Consider the following 24,308-nt stretch of genomic DNA (forward strand, 5'->3'; position numbering starts at 1 on the left):
TAATTAGGGTTTATAGTTAAAATATAAATTTATAATTTTTAGAAATATAATTAATCGTTGGGCTATTAATGTACTGTGTATATTTTTAAAGGTTAATGAATGGATCACTGACTGTTGTGTATTAACACAATGACACAAGGTAATTATCATGTCTAATCTGAATATGGCGAATTGATGACTATAGGAGAGGGTCTATAGAGATTCCCCCCTCATTACGAATCTTTAGTTGTCTATATATTTCTACTTTGTCTCACAAACATATTGGGATGTGATGCAAAACGTATAGAGAAATTGACTGAACGGAGAAGAAATTCATCAAAACACTAGTTAGTAGATTCATCAAAAACAGGCGCATCATCTTCCCCAACGAATGTGACCATCTGCCTATTGGGGCAATCAGCTTGCATATGCCCAAAACCCTGACACTTAAAACACCGTACGGGATGCCGCGCCCTCGGACCAGGCTCAACAGACTGCCCAGGTTTCGTCGTGACCTATTGTTTCGCTGCCACCGGTGCAGTTGGTAGTGACGACCCTTAACCGCCACGAAAATCCGTCGACTCCCTGCCCGACGACCAACGACTCGAGACTTTCTTTCCTTTCAACTGCTTCTCAACCTTAAGAGCAAGCCTGCATACATCCTCATAACTGAAATATTGTTGCAATTGGACCACCTCAGCGATCTCAGTACGAAGCGCCTCAAAGTAGCGAGCGGTCGTCTGTCCCTCCTCTTCCTCATCATCATAACGCATCAGTAGACGATCAAATTCATTGGTAAACTCCTCCACAGACAAAGCACCCTGCTTACAGACATGGTATTCAATGAATGCATCTTGTCGATAGTGTGCAGGAAGAAATTTCCCCCTAAGTAACTTCTTCATCTTTTCCCAAGACTGAATTTTGGACTTCCTTTCCCGTGCTCGTTGTTTCTTAACATGTTCCCACCAGATTGAAGCATTTTTCTTCAATTTAATGGCAACCAATTTCACCTTATTGCTATCACTGATGTTCTTGATATTGAAAACACGCTCTACAGTATTTAACCAATCAATGAACTCATCAGGAAGAGCCTTACCCTCAAACTCTGGAATCTCAATCCTCATGCCGATATCACGCGATGGGTCAACCCCATAGTACCCGTTCCCACCATGCTCCCTTGCACAGCCAAAAGGGTTCTCGCCGTCATCATCGTCGGGATGGGAAAGGTCCGAATCCGAGTTTGTCTCGGTGGTGGTGGTCTCCAGTTGCCCCAGACATCGCTGGAGATCTCGCACCTGTTGTCTCAGTTCGTCGTTCTCAACGTCACGCAGATCGTGTTCCCGTGCAGCCCCTTCGTGTTGAGGAATCTCCCCACGTCCTCCACCACGACCGCCACCACGAGCACCGCCACGTCCACCGCCACATCTACGTTCAGCCATTGATAACAACCTGGATCGTGATACCAATTGATGCAAAACGTATAGAGAAATTGACTGAACGGAGAAGAAATTCAGAGAAAATCCTAGTTTCAATGAAAAACGAAATATTATTATCAAAATTCAACTGCGGCCCAAAACAAAAGCAACGTTATTTATAAGCGTCTAAAAAACCCTAGAAGTTCATAAGGAAATAAAACATAAAATTAAAAATTAAAAATAAGCCCCAAAAACAGTAAATTGCAGTTTTCGCCCCCTAAACGATGTCAAATGGCCAAAATTGCGTTTCGCATGTACTGTGTGAATTTCAAATCAATCTGACACAAGAAGTTTTTGCCCGATTTCTACGTTGAAACTGCATCAGGATGGGTGATTATGAGGTGTGACATTGCACGTCAAGGTTGCTGGGGATTGGTGCCCCCTTCACAGCGGAAGTCATGCATTCACAAATAAATTATACATATGGATCTATTTGACAGATTATGGGATCAATTAACCACATGTTAAACAATCAATTGCATGCTAGAACACATATAATTCACAAATAAGGAATCAAAACCATAATTCATGATATTCTACGGATTAGGGTTACCGATCTGATTCTCCAAAGAATCGACGATTTCTTGCTCCTTCTCTACATGAAGATCTTTGTACTCGACCACGAATCTTCTAATCTGTATCCCGAACTCAGATAATGACCTTTGGGTGGGCAAAGCTTGTCAGAATCGAAAAAGGCTTGAACAGAAAGAAGACAGAATATCAGTTTTTGAGAAAACTGAGAAAACTGACTTTTCGTCCACTCCCAGATGGGAGCACGAAAATTTATGTGTAAAAAAAACACTTTAAATCTCCTTTCTAATCTCCTTTTATATTGAGTTATAATGGGCCAGATTAGGAATCCATGGAGGTTGGACTTGGGCCAAACCTGTTGGACTTTTACTAATTAAATTGAGCCCCAATTTAATACAAGTCCAAACAAAATATTATTATCATCCACTATAGAATAATAATATTGACTGCCCATCCAATCCCAAAGTACGAGTAATCCGGGCTTTTACCTCTTTAATTTATTATTTCCCGTGTTAAAGATATAAATATCCATTAATCAATTTAAGTATGCTATTTGACTTTAATTAATTAAAATCTTTTTCCAAGAGTTGTCTAGTTCAAAATCTTTATTTATTATTCTGGAATAAATTCCAACCGGCCGGGTTTCTGAATAATAAAACCTTTTTCGAACACCTCTTGAGGATATTATCAAACTGGACTCACCCAGCACATGATTCATTGCAATAACAATACTAGCACCTCTAGACATTGATCACCACTACCCAAGATATCAGGATTATTGGATTGCGAAAAATCCGCATCATTTGATAAATCAAAGTAGTGTATAATCTATATCGTATGCTCAATGTTATATAAAAAATGATTAAGAAATAACAATCACCGAGACCTCGTCTTTCAGTAAATAGCAAGAAAGACTTATCTCAACTGTTAGATCCTTCAGTGCTATACCACACCAGGTGTCGTTTATTTCCTAAGGTAAGGAAACATGCGGACTGACACTGCAACCTTTCACGATAGGTAGTCAAAGCCTATCTAGGTTAAATTCTATCTCTCTTCTACAAAGAACCGACTGTGTCACCTTCTGTGAACGTCGTTCACGACCAGTCTACTATGTAGAAAAATTAGACTTGTTTGCTTCTTATACATTTAAATGTTTGAGAAACATCTTATAAATGCACAAGCAAACATCAATGCGATAAAATTACTTCTTCTCGCTTTGGGTTAAAAGTGGATTGTAAAATTTATTGTATACAAGCAATTCTATCCGTGCAACATGCTCGAAATATGCTTTTCAGTATACCAATCCTAACAAAGGTCTCTACTATATAGAGGCAACGTGACGTTGGCTCACAGAACCACAAATCAAGAAACTTGGCTTTGGTACCGTCAATTAGTACATTCTTCCTAGGGGTGGGAAAATATACCGACATACCGAAATACCGGACTTACCATATCGAAAATACCGATTTTTCGGTATACCATAGTTTTCAAATGTACCGAAAGTTTTCGGTACGATAACGGTATCAAATGTCCCATACCGTGGTATACCGAATCTTCGGTATATACGTTATATGTATAAACTTAAAATATTTAATATACATAATTTAATTAAATACTATATAAAAAAACCTCAAACATTACTTTTAGGGGTAATCCCTCCGCCCCCACATCTCACGCAGATTCATTTAGTACATATTGCCATTATTCTACTTTAGTTTTATTTGGCACATATTTGAACAGTAACCTAAACAGTGTCTCTTTTTATATTTAATATTAATATCATTAGTTAGGTTATGGTGGTTTCAACAAGTTTAAGTTTAATTGTTATTTTAAATATTTTGGGTATAGGTTTGGTTGTTTTGTTTTTGGATTTGAATTGTTGAAGTTTTATTGTTTTGGATTTTTTTTAAATAGTTGAACACTTAGAAATTTTATTTTAAATATAAAATTATAATAGATTTTTTTGTAGCATGTATAACGGTATTACAGTATACCGTAAAAGTATGGTATATTACGGTACGGTATACCGCATTAATGGTATGATAATGGTATTGAAAATTATCATACCGAATTTTCGGTACACCGAAGTCCGGTATAACGAAAATACGGTAAGGTATCGGTATAGAATTTTGTCGTACCGCTACTTTCGGTACGGTATGCGGTATGACACTCTTTGTACGGTATACCGTACCGATCCACCCCTATTCCTTCCTTAGGTTACCTTTAACTCATGTTTCCTAAACATTACCATTGTAGAGATTTTTACTGTGAGAATTGCTTTGGCAACGAGCTACAAACAATCTTTTAAACCGAACAATACTTTGAGATCTATTGTTTCCCTTTTCCATATTGATGTTGATGTTGACGGTCCTGTCTCTGTGGTTGGTGATCATAATTTTAAATATTTCGTTATTTTTGTGAATGATTGCAATATAATGACTTAAGTTGTCTAAAGCCTTCTGATAAATTCACCATTCTTTGAGTGTTGTGATTTAGTTCCTGTAAGATAAATTCTCTTTAAAAATCTTTGTTTAGCGATTAAATTAACTTTGATTTAGTTCCTATAAGATCAATTCTCTTTTAAAAATCTTTGTTTAGCGATTAAATTAACTTTTTCTTCACGTGGATCGACAATCTATTTATTATAATTACAGATGGATGCTTGCAGAAAAATTGCAATACTAAAGATTATTTATTAATCTTGATTGATACATATGCATTGAAATAAAATCCTACCCAAATTACACATCAAGCACATGGAGTAGGAACCACAAGTAGAGGACATTCCTTATGTACAATAATTCCAGACGCTTCAGTTATGTCCAAATCCTCCAATCTATCTCCATCAAGCAATCCATAGTTGAATTCGTTTACCAATCTTGATATAGCAAGCTCGTACAAAGACATCGCAAACGTTATACCGGGGCAACCTCTTCGGCCAGCTCCAAAGGGAATCATCTCAAAATGCAAACCTTTATAGTCTATATCTATATCAAAGAACCTTTCAGGACGAAATTCATCAGGATTCTCCCATAACAAAGGGTCCCTTGAAATGGTCCAACTAATAACCAACACAAGTGCACCACTTGGGATGTTGTAGCCCATTAAATTTGTGTCTCGAGATAATTCACGAGGGAGGGCTAGTGGTAAAGGTGGATGCAACCTTAGACTCTCTTTGGATACTGCTTTCAAATAGGGCATTTTGTCCAAGTCATCCTCGGTGATATCTTTCCCGTTCTTGTTTCTAGCTACTTCTCTCACTTCCTTTTGAAGAAGCTTCATAGTTCTTGGATTTCTTATAAGCTCTGTCATCGTCCACTCTAACGCTGTGGATGTTGTATCCGTTCCTGCCACAAACATGTCCTGCAATAATATCGTCCACTCTAAATTTGGAGTTTAAGATTTTGCTATAATAGTTTTTCTTGATTCGGCAATTGGTCCTTTAACATTGCTATTGTAGCACAATATCTATGGTTCAGAGATCTTTTTTATAAGAATTTTTAGAAACAAATTTTGGCTGGTTGAAAACATTGATCAAACTAGGATGATCAACTGAACCATGAACCAATAGCTTCTATATTCCAGTTACAAGTCTGGTTTCTAAAATATTTTATGATAGTACTACTATAATAAAATGAAACACATGTAGTAGTAATAGTGATGAGGTACTTACTAACATTAGAGCTTTAATCACATCATCCTCAACCGGATCACTATCCTTACTCTCTCTCCGCAACTCAAGCAATGCATCTGCAAAATTCACAACTGCATCATCACTCAATTTCTTCATTCTATATTCTCGAAGCACACCCTCCATAAATTCATCCATCGTTTTAAAAATCTTTTCAACTTGTGCTTCAACACCATTCACACGGTTAATCCAACCCAACCATGGCACGAAATCTCCCACATCAAATCTCCCCATCATCTCAATAAACTTCACCAAAATCCGATTAAAATCACTCTCTCCGCCGTAGCTCCTCCCTAACACCGCCCTGCTGACTACATCATTCGACAGTTCCACGAAGACCTTGCTCAAGTTCACAACCCCCGGCGAAGATCGCTTGATCTTCTCTATCATCAGCGACGTCTCTTCTTCTCGAATGGGACAAAAGGATTGGACCCTCTTGTTGCTGAAGAGACGGAGCACGCACATGCTCCGCCTCTGACGCCAGTGATCACTGTAGGCAGCGAAACCGCGTCTCTGCCGCCGTACAGTAGCCTGTGGGGGATGCTCAACCTCGGCCTGCTTGCGAAGATTAGGACTTGGTTTTTCATTATCTCTCGGGCTGCGTTGGCCGAGGAGGCGACGACGACAGGCTTGCTGCCGAATTGGAGTAGCATCACCTCGCCGTAGCGCTTAGATAGAGAGTGGAAGGAGCGGTGGGGTAGGTTTCCGGCTAGGTAGACGTTTCCGATTATTGGAAGCTTTAATGGAGACGGCGGTAGCCTCTTTGTTGAGGGGCTTTTCTTGAAGAAGAAAAGGACTAGGAAGATGAAACAGAAGAGAAGTAGTAGAGCTGTCATTTTCTCTCTTTTTCAGTTTGATGATGGACTTATTTTTCAGAACTTATTTACTATGGTTTAAAGCCAAAAAAGAGTTTGTAACTTATTGTATTATTGTTACCAAACACCCCCTTAATGTCGTACTCCTCCTGTATCGTAATAGATGTCACATTTTCTTTTATAGTTTATTCCATAAAAGATATTCCTTCCGTCCACAAAAAAATTGGGCAATTGGTGTATCACACGGGTTTTAATGTAGAATTGGTAAAGTAAGAGAGAAGGAAAAAAAGTAAGAGAGAAGGAGAAAAAGTAAGTGAGAAGTAGTGTTAGTGGAATGATATGTAGAGTGATAAGTCGTATTCTAAGCCTTGGTCACTGGTCAGTATGTCGTGAAATGCATGTATTATCTGCAAAACAGTTGCTCAAGTGTGCGGGATTAAGGGATCCAAGTCAGTAGGAGACGATTCAGGTGACGCAAGTGAAAAGAGCGCTAGAAGGGTGCAATATTGACCAGGATGCATGCCGGAGAAAAGGCTCGAGATGGAGAAGAAGGATAGCCGGGATAATCATTAACAAGGGCAGAAAAGTCAAATCGTGAAGGAAGTCTACCCTAAAAGCAAGGGCAAGCCTCCCTATAAAAGAAGCCACTTGGAGAGAGAAAGGGAGTTCGTTCTTTGGAGTTCGCAAGTTCGGTTCTCATACACACTTAGTAGAATTCTCTCTAGAAGATCAATCCTTCAGCATTGTCCAATCTCTCGTTCCTCGCCACAACTACGGTCACTTGACGTCCAAGAGTCTGCCGGAGAAGTCATTGATCTACCGTTCTAGCCAGTTTGCCGTAGTAGTATAGCAGTATCACCGCCCGGAGTGGCAAAACAATCGTTATTTGCTTTCTAGTTTAATTTTACCTGTTTACTTTGTTGGATATGTTGCAAAAATTTATCTTTGTTGCCTTTTGAAGTACTTGGTGAAGATCCAAACGTTTAAGTTATGAAATTTCTATTCCGAATGTCTCTTTGGTTTGAGTTTGCTTCGTTCTGCCTAGAATAGTTAGATTTAGTTATCGCCTTTAACTTTTAAGTGCGTGCATGTATTTTCCTTCGAGTAAGCTAGATTTGTGGTTGTTGATCGAATTTTGTAGTTATGTTTCAGTCTAAGTTTTTTTCGTGCATGAGTTTCCTGTTCTGCACTGTGATCACCACTTGCATGTTAGTCAGTAGAGGTAGTCTATAGTTTCAGCTGTTCTGTAATACCCGCTTCTTTTGTTACCCTTTTCCTATATGTTTAAATGTCGAACTAGAGAAATGTCACTCTTTTGCTTCGTTGTTTTAAATGGAACTCGTTACTCCTTTGTTGACACTCAGTATTGTTAGTTCGCAAAAACAAAAGTTAAAGAGATAATCGAACGAACTAAAACAATCTAATGTATGTTATGAGATAAAATGAACATTTAAAAAAGAATGTGAAGACGTCCCTTCCGAACTAAAGTGTTCGCTTACATCTCGAATAATACATTAACTTACGTGATCATCTTACGTATGAATTTTGAATGGAAAGAAAAGAATATGTGATACTATACTATTACGAAATACCCATGAATGTGCCAAAAGAGTTTAAGAAACTAAAGTCTTATTATGCTTGGACTTTGGGCCTCTTTCTCCCAAGCCCAAATCACGGCCCGTTCCGAACAGCCCATCGAGCCCAAGGCAGCAACCCCAAGTCTTGGACAGCAATGTGGCAGCCAAGCCTTTCATTCACCTGCAAGATAAAACAAGTTTTAATGAAAAAGAAACAAGAGAAATTAAAGAAGCTTTTATTAGAAGAAAAGAGACAACCCCTCTTTAGCTATAGAGGACCAAGGACTTACCCAAGAAGGCAAGTCAATGCCTGCAAGACCCACTCCTCAAAACAACACCCACAGACTACTTTTCCCTACAATACCACCCCTGCAATAAGCAAACAAATGATTTTATGAAGGGAGTACTTATGCTTCAAGAAAGAGACGAATGTATTAATTAAAAGCACAGTGAAGATCTTAAAAAGGAGGATCTACCTGCAACATGAAAACAAAAGGGAGTTTTTACCCAAGTTCTCGTACTCCAAATACCACCAAAACAAATTAAGTTCAAAGCACACTAAGGAGCTGCAAAGAGGGGATTCGCTGCACAATAGGATCAGCCCATTTATTGATTCACGAGTACAACATATGTACTGCCCCACAAACAGCCAATCAATGTGAACAAAGAGCCAAAAAAATGCAGATTTGATTTCTGCCATATCTCAACAAATTGCAGCAACAGCTTATATATATGTTTTTCCCCTTCAATATCTGTTTCCCTTCACCACTCACCACTTCAAAATTTCATTCTTTCTCCCCCACAAATCACAACCGAGAGTAGAGAGTGAGTATAGGTTGCTATGCCTCTCAAAGACCATTAGAAGTGGGAGTTTTTTTTCCAACCACCAGCCACAAGGAATCAGGTAGCACATACTCACCCTTATACCTCATTTTCACCCACTTAGAACATCACAACATGATCATATGGGAAATAACCTTATCATGTATAGAACATAAAGCACAAGCATAACTGGTACGCATAAAACTCAAAGCATGGAATGCAAATTTCCGAAAAGGTCATGTTTTCAAGCCTCAAACCATAATCTGTTCAACTCTAATACCATGAACCTTCTAAAAATCCAACTTTTAGCTAACTGTAAAAGAACTAAGAGAGAGAGGGTAGGGACTTAGCTACTGGCCTACGAATCGGCGTGGCTCACGGGCAGAACCGCAGCTCGAAGAAGGGAGCCGAACTGATCGACTCCGTTCTAGAGAACAGAGGAAGTCACGGAGGCAGTCGGAGCTCTGTGCGGAGGGAAGCGATGCCTTCTTCTCTCTTCCGACGGTGCAACACGAGCAACGGCTGGGCGTAGAGTCGGCTGCGCGACAGCAGCGATACCGGCTCGTCGTCAGGCGGCTGGCGGCGGTGCTGTGTAGTAGCCGAGAGATCGAGCTCATAATCCGGCGAGAGGCGTCGACGGTGGCGGTGAGAATGAGGCGAAGGGAGAGAGAAGGAAATTAGGGATTTCCCCTCAATTTGGGAATTTTTGAAGAGAAAGAAGGAGATGACCGATGGAATTGGGGAGTATGTCTTGGGCCAACTATTAATTAGTTTTGGGCCTCTATAATTAAATGTATGGACTAAGGATATAATTTAAGAAGTGGGCCTAGATTAATTAAAGTAGGAATGGGCTGGAACTATTAAAATGGTTGGGCCTATAGTTGGATACTAAATTAAGTCTTGGACTCTGTCAAGGTTACACGACCAAGTAAATTATTTCATGAGAGGGTTTGCTAATTAAATCATTAGATGATAATTAAATCTCGAACAAGATACATGGAAAAAAATAATACTCTTAAAGTTAATGGAAATATTTTTCTTTGACATCCACATAAATTAAATCTCCCGATTTAATTAATGTTTCAAGATTTCTAGAACTTTTCTAGAAGACTAAGAAGAAGAATAAAATGGACACGCACTTAGGATGCATTCATGTTTAAGTTTATTTGACTTCTTAAAGTCTAATTTAAAGTATTACCTTATTTCTAAAGGGACGTCCTCACACGTCGTTTAAGATCAAGTCAAGGAATTTTCGACTATGGAATTAAGCTTTTGAGGTGGGCATTTCTTTCAAAATGTGAACTTGCCTTTTAGCATGATTATGTGAAAATTGTGCTATTTATGTTTTGTCATGCCATTTTATGTTTTATGGATTACCTATCTGCTTGGCTATGCCAATTATGTTTAATCGAATTCGGGTCCCAGTAGGGAAGTAAAGCCTACTCGGACTAGTGTACACATATGGGGATCGTGAGCTAGCTTTTAAGTTGGCCGATCCAGTGACCGTCGTGGAATGTGGCCACATTCCCGGTTCACATACGTTTCAGATATGGTATATATGTTATGTGATTGCGCAATCAATTTTACGAACAAAAATACTTTTAGTGACTCGGGCCTTTTAAGTTAAAACCCCGTGATCACTCAATTGGCTGACAAAACTTTTACGAAAATTATGTTTCGGCAATGTGCCCACTGAGTATATCAAATACTCAGCCCTGCATGTTTCTTTTCTAATGTGCAGGTTGAACGTGTACGAGGAGGCGAAGGTGTTGGGACAAGACTTTTAAATAAGTAGTTAGGTAACCCAAAGTAGCATGTCTTCATACGTGCTATTTTGTCTTGGACTCTTCCGCTGCAATCTAGAATTATGTGCTAGAAAGTCATGAACTGGATACTCTGAACTCGTTCTGACTATGTACCCATATGCCTTCGAGACTATTGCTTTAAGTGGTTCCACCCTTCTTATGTTGTCCTATGATTATTGAGAATTGTTTAGTCGCGAAATAGCTGCGCTCACTAGCACTAGGGAGTTGTGGTCGTGACATGTTCATCTTGAGTTAAGCATTTTAATCAATGGATCTTGAGTTCGAAGTCATGAATCTGAGTTTAGTCATGGTGTTTGTGTTCATATGATTTATGTTAATGCTTGGTGAAGAAGAAAACGTCAAAATCAACTTTAGTTTGGAGCACTTTACTTTTAAGTTACTTTTGCTTTTGTCCCCTACTTTTCAGTTGTACCTTTCAGACCTGTCAGAGAGCCAACCAGCCACCAGATATACCTTGTTGTCTAAATTTCCTCTTTTAGTAACTGTCTACTTTTCATATACCTCTTAGACACCTTGTCCCCTAATTTCACGAACACAACCACATGCATGTTATTTTCACGCCTACTAGTCAGTAGAGTACCACCTTTATTTCTTGCCTAGGTAAAATCTCAACCCAAGGGTGGTAGCTAACCAAAAACACCCAGGAATGTCACCGTAGTATCCGAACGTGTCCATCCTTATGGGATTCGACCCTTACCTCCATTATACTAATCAGTAGAAGTGGGTTGAGGAATATTTGTTTGATAACAGGTTCTGGTTATCGTGCCAACGACTAAGCTAGGTCGGGAATCTCATCCTGATCAGTTGAATACACTCTTGCAGTTACATACGTTGACCGAGAGAAAACCTGCGCTTTCATAGAGTTATTATTTGTTAAAAACTTTGCATAAATGAATGTGCTCTATTTGTTGTGGACAGTCAAAAATGGTAAATGTGTCATATTTTTGTGGACGGAGGGAGTATAACATTTCATTTTTTAGAAAAAGTTCTCTTTTACATTAATATAATATACTTATTTTCTCTCTATACTCAACACACAAACAATATCACCTAAATTATTACTCCCTCTATTCCATAGTAACATGGGCGTTTTTCCATTTCCGTCTGTTCCATAGTAATAGAATCATTTCCCTTTTTGTAAAAGTCAACACATTTTTTCACACATACTTTACTCTCTCTTACTTTTTTCTCTCTTCATCTCTCTACCTTTTTCATTTTCCACTTTTTTCTCTCTTTACTTAACTCACCTAACACAATTTTTCTTAATCGCTGTGCTGAAAAGTTTTACCTCCATTACTATGGAATGGAGGGAGTATATCTTTACCCAAGTATGTTATTTGTTATAGGACGGAGAGTATATTAAACAACAATATATGTACTAATAGGAAGATTGACAAAATATCTTTGAGCATGATGAGAAAAATGACAATTAAGCTCTACAGACTAATAGAAGGGACGATGGTATTGTAGATTTGCAGCCAATTTATTGTAAGCCGCCAACTTTAAAACTCTCGTATACAATTGCGGCTATAGGGTTGGCAATATGAAGACACTTCATCTATAATTGCAACTAGTGAGATAGATAAACTGTATTGCTTTAGGTCCAGTATATAAGGCCCAAAACAAAAGCCCAAATGCTACCTGAACTTAAGTAGCATCATTTCCTTGTCGATTCTAATCCACTTGCCGCTTTGAATATCCATAGTCCAAGTCCAACCACATAAATTCAGCTAGACGTTTACTAACAAAAAAGCAATAATACTATAAAACTCAATACCAACTTTAAACTGTTTTAATGTTTGGATGCGTATGAGTGAAGAGTCTTAAAGTGTGGTGAGTGTGTTGTTTTATAAAATGGAATTTCTCATCCAGAATCCACTAGACATTGGGTCTAGGAACCAGAAAATCCTCGGGTTACCTGTCGTTGGGCACACAATCACTTCCTTCTCCCTTCAAAACCCTACCCACTATGCTAAAAAGATTAGTACAGGGAAGCAGGGATCGAATCTATAGAGACAGATGCGTAAGTAAACATGCTAAAAGATCTGAAAACTATTTTTGGTTGCTGCCACGCAATTTTCTCGAGGTTGAGATTTAATTCCTAGACTCTGTAAATGAAATATCCTATCTAACAGCTACATCTAGGCAAAGATAAAGAACATGCATAATGGTGACCAAATAATCTTGAAATTACTACTAGACGAGGTAAATGGCTTCCTAAACTAACCTAGACATAGGAAAGAATAGCACGTGGGGACCATTTCCCTAAACGGCATAGTACGACGGAAAAAGCTGTAGATTAACCAACTACATGACTAACTAACAGCGACATCATCTTATCTAACTTTTATCACAAAATAACAAATGAAAAACAGAGCAAAGCAAGGATCGAAACATGGCAAACGAAATTAAACCGATTAACACAAAGAACTACTAAAACTAAAGCAGATATATGGTTACTAGACAAGGTAAACAAGTAAACCAAATTTAAATGTCACAACCATGCAAACATGAACAGATCCACACGCTAGATGTTTCATCCACTCCGGATCCAAGCCATCCACAACAATCCAACACAATTTTCATCTCCGATCTTCGCAGATTCAACCGATTCAACCGATCAACTACAAATCTCCATACAATTCAAACTCCACCTTAGATCAATCAACAATATCCACAAAAATCAAACAGATAATGCAACAATAACATAACCGAAACCAAAGTAGCAAATTCCATAGCAAAATACGCAATATCCAACGAGAAAGTAGCAAAACAAGACCGAGCTTCGAACAACGAAGACTCAGGGAATCCGAAAAACAAACAAAAGCAAATAAAGGATTGTATCTTCGCCTCCCTTGGAGACGATGTTACACCACAACTGAAACGGAACGTGAACCCCTACGATGATTCCCCTAAAAGTGTGTGTGTAGAGAAAATGGAAAAACTAAGCTAAGAGCTGATGATGCGAAAGGAGGACTCTCTTCATGTTGAACGCGTGCTCTTATTTATAAGGGGCGGAGCTTCTAGACTCTTCCTGGTGTTTACCATTTTGCCCTCCTCATGGAGTATACTATGAAAATAAAAATATATGACAAATTTTCAGAGACCGGTGTGTATTACATATGAGTCTGATTTGATTTATTTATCTGCATTAATTTACACTGACGGGTGTATTACATATGAATCTGATTTGATTTATTTATCTGCATTAATTTACATGTCAGTGTCACCATCAATGAGATACATAATAGCAGTGTTTTAAAAATCGGACCGGACCGGCCGGTTCGACCGGTTCAACCGCGAACCGGCAGGTTATCCCGTCCTATTCACCTCTAAAAACCGTTGATAGGTTGTACCGCAACGAACCAGTAAAATCGGTCAGTTAAACCGGTTTGACCGGAAACCGGAAACCGGTTTTCAGATTTTTAAAATACTTTTTTAAAAATCTTTTATGCCCACCCTCCTGCTCCCTCCATTTTCAGTGCTGCACTCTTTCAACTTTACAGAGCGCCGCAGCCTTCTCAATCACCTCCGTCGCTGCGTCATGGCAACACAGATCTTCGGATTTGTGGTGGTTCCCATACTAGAAGAAGAGAGTGTGAGACATTGGCATACATGGATAAGAATTTTAAGAAGAATGAGACTAAGAGAGAGAGAGAAAAGAAAAACGGTGAATGAGATTTGAGAAGTGAGGGTAATTGAAACGTGTGGATGTGTATTTCAGAATAGGCCTAGGGGATTTAGATTTTAGGGGTAGGTTTGGGTTGGGTAGGGAAGCTATATATTTTTCAAAATAGTACTCCATTTGTTTATTAATATTTTCCATATGAATACAACAAACAAATGTTTTATTTAGAGTTGCTCGGTCGTCCCTTTTTTTTAATTTTCACCATTATTTTTATTGTTATCATGTTTAGTAGATTTGCTGTTAGCATTTTTTATCCTCTTATTTAATATAGATGTTTAATTTTATTTATTATTATTGTATTTAAACTTAATGATATTAAATATTCTAATATACAAAACTTAGTTTTCTATAATAATGATACTATTAAATGTATAATATTATAATATTTATTGATAAAACATATAATTAAATTTTATTATTTACTACTCCCTCCGTCCCAGAGAAGTTGGCATACTTTGAAAATGGCACGGGATTTTAGGAGGTTTTGTTTTGTGTGTTAAATGGAGAGAGAAAATATAATTTTTATATTCATGTGAGAGAGAACTTTTTCCAAAAAGGGAAATGTGACATCTTTTGTGGGACAAACTAAAAAGAAAAGTGTGCCAACTTCTCTGGGACGGAGGGAGTACTAAATAAATAAATAGTATTCCGGTTCAACCAACGGTTCGACCAGTGAACCGGTTGAACCAGTGAACCAGTAACGACACCGGTTCGCCGGCTGATTCGATTTTTAAAACATTGCTTATTTCCCACTTTTTTTATCGTGTTATTAATTGGAACTTGGAAGGGATCACCTACAACAAATAATTTTTATGTGTCTTAATTGTAGGTAAAATGAGGATAGAAAAACTATGAAATTTTTATATGTCTTAATTAATTAAAATATTTTTTTTTCTCTTTTATAGTATATTTTATTTATCATAAAGTACTTATATTTGTTGATCCATATCACATTTTATTCCATGCTTACCCTAATGAACATATAATATAGGTATATACTTTTTTATAAGATCTAAACTTTTATTTACATATTGTTTTTGTATTTTTATTAATTAAAATTTATTTAAAAAATTTACACATTCTTCGTAAATAATGTGATAAAGAAAAATATAAGGTGGATATTACTATAAATGAATGAACATGACAAATGTTTTAAATGGACAAATAGGTGATAGACGGATAATTCAAGCTAGAGTTGGACAGTTGGTGTTGAAACAAGAACATTATATGTATCGACATAAAGGCGGTATATATTGAGACAAAAGCATTATATCGATTTAAACATTACTATGTTTGATCAATTAAGTAATTAATTAGATCGATGGGCGTGCCCAACATCCATAAGATTTAGTTGAAAATTATATATACTACTACCTCGGTCCACCAAAATTTGTCCCACTTTGATCCTGACACGGGTTTTAAAAAATGTAATGGAAAGTGAGTTGAAAAAGTTATAATTTGTGGGTCTTACTATTATATACTACCTCCGTCCCCTATTAGGAGTCACTCTTTGACCGGGCACGTAAAGTTTTAAGAAATAAAATAAAGAAAAATGTGAGACCTACTTACTATTTATGGTAAAAATGAAGTGTGACTCTTAATTTTAACTGAAATGTAAAAGTGTGACTGCTTTAATGGAATGATTTGACGGATTAGTTTTATAATAAAATGTGAGTATGAATGAGTTAGTGAAATATGAGATCCACTATAAAAAAATAGTAAAAATGAAAATGAGATAAATTTTTGGGGACAGATGGAAATAGAAAAATAAGACAAATTTTAGTGGACGGACGCAGTAATACGTAAATGCTCTAGTCACTATCTTGAAAATTACTTACTCAGCTCCATCAATGCTATACAACCACGTTAACTTTTTTTTTCAATCACGTCACTATGTATGTTATATTGTGCCAATTATTCCTGTTACTGTGTTTTACTTTATTACTTCATCAATATATTTTATTTTTGTGTTTCTGAAAACTCATTGATGTAAGTTTGGTTTAATCGTAACTAATCTTATTTATTGATTATTCTCAAGAAGTGGATGGTGATTGTATTAGTACACACACGTTTAAATGGATCAACTCTGACGGATGACGAACTCTTATCAAAGAACTCTACTCTACTCTCTTCGTCTATCATTAAATGTCCCGTATTTGAATGGTACGAGTTTTAAGAAATTGTTTGTCTTTTATGAATTAAAGTGGATAGAAAAGTTGGTGGAATGTGAAGACTATTTTTATATATTGGTTTTATAATAAAATGTGAGTGGAATGAGTTAGTGGAATGTATGGTCCACTTATCAAATATGTTAAAAGTGAAAATGAATATTTATTGGCCCAATTTTTCCGATCGATTTGACCACTGGTCCAAATTTTAATCAGATATACTGTTAGGTCAGTTAAATTTGGTTTATTGTTGGTCACCTGTTCTGATACCATGATAGAAATTCATGGAATGCATCCTAAAATCAATAGGTGATAGGAAGAAAGGTCCATAAGACTTATATAGTGATTTTTGTTCTTTATGAACACCGATATGAGATAGTTATATTTGTATATGTAGTTTCAATTGGTAATAATATCAATAACTTAGAACCGAAAGACGCTTCCATTGACATTCCTTAATTTTAGTGAGAACACCTGCACCGAAGAAGATTTAAAGCATGGTAATTACCGTCTTTCATTGTATTTAAAAATGTCATTAGCCAATTTTTTATAGTTTTAATTTGAATATCTATTTTCTCCAGAGTACATAGATAGCATATTAATTAAGTATTGTCCATTTTGATTTTTTACATTTTTAATAAATAGACCTTATTTTCCATCGGCTCATAACACTCACATTCTATTATTAATTAATATATAAATATGTGATCTATATTCTATTCACTTTATTCACATTTCTTAAAAATACGCGTAAAATCAAATGTGAACAACATTTCGTGGACGAAAAGGATACAAGTTATTGCTCTACGTTCCCCTTCGATTCAGACAAATCTAAAAGATTAATATTCATTATTTTAATAATTTTGTATGTATATTATCTAGAACTTTGAGTCAAGGATTATAAATGCTCTTAAAGAGCTAGTAAATAAATATAGAGCTGAGAGAAGGCCCAAATCGGGGTACTCTGTATATCGGTACCGTATATGGAATGACGAATTCATAATTATAATATCAAAAATTCAAATTTCAATAACATCTCTAATTTAATTGATTGGACCATATGAATTAAGTGTAAATTAACTAATTAGGAATCATTTCCTTATAGCATGAAAATTTATCCAAAATCGTTTGTTAAATTTAATTAGAAGCTACAACTAATTTAAGTTTAATTTGATCTAGATAGCTCAGCTACCTCCGTTAGGGCCTGGGCTATTGTCTTATCTTGGGGATAGTGGCCACCCTAGTTTCTATACATGTAGGGGCCTGTGCATTGCCCCTCTTCAGTGTAAATTATGAGTAATACTATCTCTGTCCCATTAGAAAATGAGACCTTTTTCTTTTAATTTATCTTATTAAAAATGAAACGTTTCCTAAAATGGAAACATCTCTATCTCTACTTTTTCATCTCTCTTACTTTACTCTCGCTTTATTAACTCACAAAACAAGATTACATAAAATCTCGTGCCGATTCTCAAATGTTGCATATTTAATGAGACGGATGGAGTGTAATATTTTCTTCGTCCCATTACAAGTGATGCATGTTAAAAAGAATACTATATATCTCTTACTTTGCCATCTCTTTTATATTTTTCTCTACTTTTTTTCACTTCCAAAAACATGTGCCCAAAAAGAAATGTCTTACATGAAATGGGACGAATGGAGTAGTCCCGTCTCAAGATTTTTGGTCCATCCCATAAAAATATACTCCATGCGTTCCATAGTAACAGAGACATTTCATTTTGTGCACTCATTTTGAAAAAATAATTATAAATAGTTAAAGTGGAGAAAAGGTAAAGTAAGATAGAGAATATTGTAGATAAGACTATTCTCTACATTATCCTCTCTCTTACTTTACTCTTTCTTCACTATAACTATATAATATAATTTTTTCAAAATGAGGGCAAAAAATGAAATGTCTCTATTACTGTGAAACGGAGGGGATACTACTCTTCTATTTTTAGTAGAGAGTAATTTTTTTGTCTTATTGAGGTGGTCCTCATTATCTACTAACAATAATCTAATCATTTTTTTCTTCTAATTTATCAATTATGTATAGTTTGTATCATTTTAATATGTGTTATTTTTCTGAAACAGATGGAGTAAAATTTTGTAATATCATCCATAATGTTAGGTTGGTGAATATAGTTAAAAATAGTTAAAAAATGTTGTTGTGCAACTCCATTTTTTAGTTAGAATTTGACTTTATATGATGTATCATACTCTATATCATTAAAAATGTAATGCTGATATACTTTCAATAGTTAAAATTTCACATTTAAATCTAAAATTTAACTTATTAAATGAAAGTTGGACTTATATGCACTTATATCACCACACATTCACCATTGTTTTTTTCTCGCTAGCTAACAAGATAATGGTGTCTCTCTCACTCTTATCCATTGCGCTTCTCACCACACCTCTCTTCCTCTTCTTCCTCCGCACATGGCGCCGCCGTCACGCCCCATCATCCCCGAGAAATCCGCCTCCGTCACCGCCAAAGCTTCCAGTGCTCGGAAACCTCCACCAGATGGGCTCATTCCCCCACAAAGCTCTCCACTCATTCTCCCACCGCTACGGCCCGCTCATGCTCCTCCACTTCGGCCGTGTGCCCGTCCTCGTAGCCTCCTCGGCCGAGGCAGCGCGTGAGATCATGAAAACACAGGACCTGACCTTCTCGAACCGGCCCAGATTAAACATCCCGGGAAGGCTCCTCTACAACTATAAAGACGTGGCGTTTGCTCCCTACGGCGAGTACTGGCGCCGGACCCGCAGCATCTGCGTGCTTCAGCTGCTCAGCGCCAAAAGGGTTCAGTCCTACCGCCGCCTCAGAGAGGAGGAGACATCGCTCATGGTCGAGAAGATCACGCAGCTCGGATCTTCAACGGCGGTTGTGAACTTGAGCGACGCTTTGATGTCATTGACGAATGATATAATTTGCAGGTAGGGGCGGAGGCAGGTAAAAATATTTAAATATAGTTTAGTAGGGGCTATGTCTTCTAAAAGTTTTTTCCAAAATAACATAATTTTATAGTAGCACTTATTTAGTGTCCTTTATAAAATAATTTATAGTTTTAAAATTTGATAGAACTTAAGCCTCTGGTAACGGGCCTTCTAAGGGCTTAAGCTCTAATAATCAATACTCCCTTCGTCCCATAGAAATAAATTTTTTTTTTTGTTCATTCTATAGAAATAGTTTATATTTATTTGTGGCTTTTCTATTTTAAAACTTGAATAAATAGTTGAGTTGCTGGTAATATTTTTTTCTTCGTTCGACACTGTTTGCATAAAGGGTAGCGTTGGGGAAAAAGCACGGCGGAGGAAGAAATTTCAGTGAACTTTTAGCGGAGTTTGAGGAGTTGATAGGCGTGTCTCCTCTGTGGGAGTGCATACCATGGTTGAATTGGACTAGACGGTTTGATGGTTTGGATCGAAGAATCGATCGAGTTACTAAAGCGTTTGATGAGTTTTTGGAGATTGTGATTCAAGAACACAGAGATAGAGAGGAGAGAGAGGACATCGATGATGGAGGGTTTGATTTTGTGGATATATTGCTTCAGTTTCAAAGAGACAGTCAAAGTAGTTCCCCCTTTGAAGATGATTCTATCAAAGCTCTTATCTTGGTATAAATTTTCCACCTTTCTTTTTGTGTGTTACATCATAAAGTAGAATTTATATAATTTATTTACTTTATATATCTTTGCTACACAACATTCTGTCTCAACTAATGGCCAGACAGGTTCGACTAACCAATAGTCTTGTTGGTTCGCTTATTGGCCTATTTTCTACAACATTAATTGCTTTTTATTCTTAATTATTACAGAACATGTTTGTTGCTGGAACCGATACATCAGCAACAACTATAGAGTGGACAATGGTGGAGCTGATACGGAATCCAAGAACCATGAAAACTCTGCAAAACGAAGTAAGAAAGGTTGTCGAAAGCAAGGGGATAATAGAAGAGGACGACATAGAAAAAATGCCTTATCTAAAAGCAGTGATCAAGGAGAGTCTAAGGCTGCATTTGCCCGTCCCATTACTAATCCCTCGAGAATCAACTCACGACACAAAAGTACTAGGTTACGACGTTGCATCTGGCACGCGTGTACTGATCAATGCTTGGGCAATTGCTAGGGATCCGTGCCTTTGGGAAAAACCTGAAGAATTTTATCCGGAGAGGTTCCTTGATACGAGCATAGACTACAAAGGTCTGCATTTCGAGTTGATCCCGTTTGGATCTGGCCGGAGGGGCTGCCCCGGGATTACATTCGCAGTGGCCATTGCTGAGCTTGCTATTGCCAAGTTGGTGCACAAGTTCGACCTTAGATTGCCCGATGGATTGAATGAAAATGGGATGGATATGAATGAAACTAGTGGGTTAACAATCCGCAAAAAAAATCCTTTGCTTGTAATCGCCACTCCAGTGTGCTAGTTAATATCATCAACAAATTGAGCCGACAACAAGGTGTTGTACATTTAATGTATCATAATTTTTATTTAGCATTATAAAACTATTGTGTATTTAATGTATATCTAATTATGTACTTACAAATAAAAAAGAACTCAATTTGTAAAAATATTTATTTTGGTATTGGGAGTTTTGATATTCCAAGCTAAGTCCAATAACTAATTATCCATATTAAACAAGAAAAAAATACTACTAGAGAGAGCTCTTAATTGAGAGAACATAACATACAGAAGATAACAAAACCAAAAGTCTTTGACCCACCAGCAACTGCTCGAATTAAACCATAAGAGCCAGCAACTGCTCGAATTCGAGTATTTTTAAGTAATTAAATCTATATTTTAGACTGTATTTCCTACTTTTTTCGTACCAGCAACTGCTCGAATTCGGGTATTTTTAAGTAATTGTATTTATTTCGTTTTTGGATTTATTGTGTCGCCAATTGTAGCGAATTAATGTAGATTTAACTATTTACTCAAATCATCAATTTCATTCACCCAAGTAACATTTGTAAAAGTTAGCTAAACAGGCTCAATCGTATAATTTACCCAAACTTTCAATTTACTAAGAACGGTGAATCGAAAATAGTACTTACTTGACAACTAGTATTTTATTTCATCGAAAAAATATATACCTAATAAATTAAATTCAAGAGGAAAGACCGAAAGTATTAAAAAAAGTGTTTATTTATTTTTTTCGACAATATTATTGTAACAATCAAGTCATAATATTTTGACAATATTATTGCAATCGACTCAATATAGAAGAACCTAGCAAGCATGTGGAGTAGCTATTACAAGTGAAGGAAACTTTATTTTTTGTGGCGGTGGGAGAGTGACTGGATGGATCTGTGGTGAGGAGAGCCCAGCTGGTGGAGGTTCCCGTGCCCCGGGAGCTTTGGAGGAGACGGCGGTGGCCTTTTCAGGGATTTGGGAGCATGGCTACGGCGCCATTTGTGGAGGAATTGAAGAAGTAGAAATCAGATCGGATTTATATAGAGGCAGTTCGTTAGACATATAATAATTGCTCCATCTTGATGGATTTCATTTGAGCACCCAAATTAATACTCTCTCCATTCGTGAAATATTATCCAATTTTGTTATTTTAGTCCATCCGTAAAAAGTTGTCCACTTTGCCTTCTTTTTTTCTTCTATTTTTGGTAAATAGACCCCAATTTCCACTAACTCTTTACAGTCACATTTTATTATAAAACTAATATATAAATATGAGTCTCTCATTCCACTAATTTTTTCAACTCACTTTCTTCACATTTCTTAAAACCTGTGCCGAGTTAAAACTTGACAATATTCTATAGACGAAGGGATGAGTAAGTAAAATGATGCAGTATTGATTAAATTAAGTGGAAAGAAAATTAAATATATAATGTTTGTTGCTGAACTCTTCCATCTTATTTCTTGTTTCTCAATTTCTCACTTTCATCTTATTCTATCATAATATGAGTTTACATAGCTGCCCCACAATAGCTAAATCTATTCTAAGAGCCAATAATTAATTACTCCTACTTGTTTTATTTTTGGCAATTAGCACACGCTTTTGACCCCGGCCGATACAGTTTTGGGTGGCTAAACAGCCTATTAACACTGAGGAAAATTAGTTTTATCGATTATTTTTTTATATTTTAAATTTTGTACAATAAAATTTTATACTATCGTAAATAATAAAAAAATAACTACAATAGAATGATTAAATAGTATTTTAATATTGACTAGAACTATTAATTTATGTGCATTTACTAAAATAGATTTATGTGCTTAGTCATTGTATATGAATTAGATTATTATATATGTTGGATATTTAGGGTGGACTCTTATTTGGGCTGTATTATTTATTAAGCTCGGATGTTTTAATTTGGGCTGAGCCCAATAACTTACCCTCTCTCACCAGATGCTGCCACGTGTCCTCCCTCTTGGATCTTGCTTGACAGCCGTTGGATGCAGGGTTGTTAGTGTTAAGTGAGAGATGGCCTTGCGCCGTTTCATTCACTGTTCTCTCATCTCTCTCTCTCTACTTTCTTGGTGATCTTCCATGGTTTGTTGAGTGGTAGATCTGTTGTGAGTGCTGGTGTGAGGCAATCTCTTCGATTGCTTGTTACTGGAGTCGAACTAGGGTTTGTGAGAACTCGAAGGCCGTGTGTGGAGATTTGTTCTAAGTGGAACTTGATCTCGGGTGCGAGGGGTTTCTCTGGTGGAGGTATTGGGTGGTCTCGAGTGGTTGACTCTATCCAGTCCATCAGGGTGCTCCCTTGGGTTTTGCTTTTGGAAGAATAGATCTGTGTTGTTGTAAGTAAAATTCTAAGCCAAGATACTTTGATCTTTTGTTCTTGTTCTCTGTTATCGGTTGAGTTTCTTGTGTTTAGATCCGAGAGGATCCTTCCTAGTGTTACTAACTTGTGTATTAAGTGTGCAGTGTTGAAAGCTGATTACTAGCGAGGCTAAGTTGATAACATTAAGACTTTGTAATAGTTAGAACTGGGATTCTTTGTAATCTTAGTTTGTATGCATTTGTGTAATATAAGTCACAAGTGGGTGTGAGTAGAGTTTGGCTGAGCTCTCTTGTACAAGAACAAAGAGGTCTCAGTAATTAGTGAATCTAGACTAATCTCGATCCCCACAGGGCATCGTGAGCCACGGGGGGATTAGTCTTAAGCTGACGCCGAGTCGCTTAAGGAGGTGGGCAAGTGGAATCCTCCTTCTGAGAGGGGATTCACTCCGGTAAATTGGCTTCAACTCCCTTACTTGTTTGAAGCTTCTGCTTAGTGCCAACATATAGGCTTGGGATCTTGTTTTCTGGTAGACAGTCTCTGGCAAGTGACTTAGGACTCTCTGTGCTTTTCTTTTCTGTGTTGCTTCCGCCGTTTTTGTGCTCAAGGGGATACTTATAAAAAATAAAATCATAAATATATTGAATTTTAGTATGAAAACGTATTCACACTCAATATTCATTAACAATTATAATAGGCGTGGAAGTACACATGTCATGTACTAGTATTCTCTCCGTCCCATGGAAGATGACCTCTTCCTTGAGCGGCATTATATTTTATCAACTTTATTTTATGTATTAAGTGGCGAGATTAACTCATTAAAGTAAGAGATAAAGAATAGAGTAGAGATAAAAGGTATTCCATTTTACAAAATGAGTCAGTCTTGATTGAGACAAGAATTTATTCCACGAATAATAAATAAAGTTTCAAACTAGAAAAACTCTTTGGAGAATTAATTTAATTCTAGTCACATAGCAGACAAAAGAATTAAAT

At 36.9% G+C, this 24,308-nt stretch overlaps 2 protein-coding genes, 1 long non-coding RNA gene and 1 pseudogene across 3 annotated transcripts; 1 reads left to right on the plus strand and 3 right to left on the minus strand.

Annotated features, from left to right (window-relative positions):
• Positions 1 to 536: 536 nt before the first annotated feature.
• On the minus strand, positions 537 to 1,418 carry LOC125189627. Its single transcript, XM_048086887.1, has one exon. The coding sequence runs from the start codon at positions 1,416 to 1,418 to the stop codon at positions 537 to 539; it is 882 nt and encodes a 293-aa protein (XP_047942844.1).
• Positions 1,419 to 4,733: 3,315 nt separating this feature from the next.
• Positions 4,734 to 6,512, minus strand: LOC125189628 (annotated as a pseudogene).
• A 1,432-nt stretch (positions 6,513 to 7,944) lies between these two features.
• On the minus strand, positions 7,945 to 9,241 carry LOC125190859. Its single transcript, XR_007170983.1, has 3 exons — positions 8,545 to 9,241; positions 8,359 to 8,437; positions 7,945 to 8,249 (listed from the first exon to the last, which is right to left on the minus strand). It is a non-coding gene; the product is annotated as an uncharacterized LOC125190859 (long non-coding RNA).
• Positions 9,242 to 18,907: 9,666 nt separating this feature from the next.
• Positions 18,908 to 21,099, plus strand: LOC125186752 (cytochrome P450 71A6-like). Its single transcript, XM_048083199.1, has 3 exons — positions 18,908 to 19,512; positions 19,862 to 20,192; positions 20,393 to 21,099. Exons 1-3 carry the CDS (start codon positions 18,947 to 18,949, stop codon positions 20,999 to 21,001), a joined length of 1,506 nt encoding a protein of 501 aa, XP_047939156.1. The 5' UTR covers positions 18,908 to 18,946; the 3' UTR covers positions 21,002 to 21,099.
• The last annotated feature ends 3,209 nt before the right edge of the window (positions 21,100 to 24,308 follow it).

Source organism: Salvia hispanica, chromosome 5 (genome assembly GCF_023119035.1).
Source record: "Salvia hispanica cultivar TCC Black 2014 chromosome 5, UniMelb_Shisp_WGS_1.0, whole genome shotgun sequence".
NCBI classification, from domain to species: domain Eukaryota; kingdom Viridiplantae; phylum Streptophyta; class Magnoliopsida; order Lamiales; family Lamiaceae; genus Salvia; species Salvia hispanica.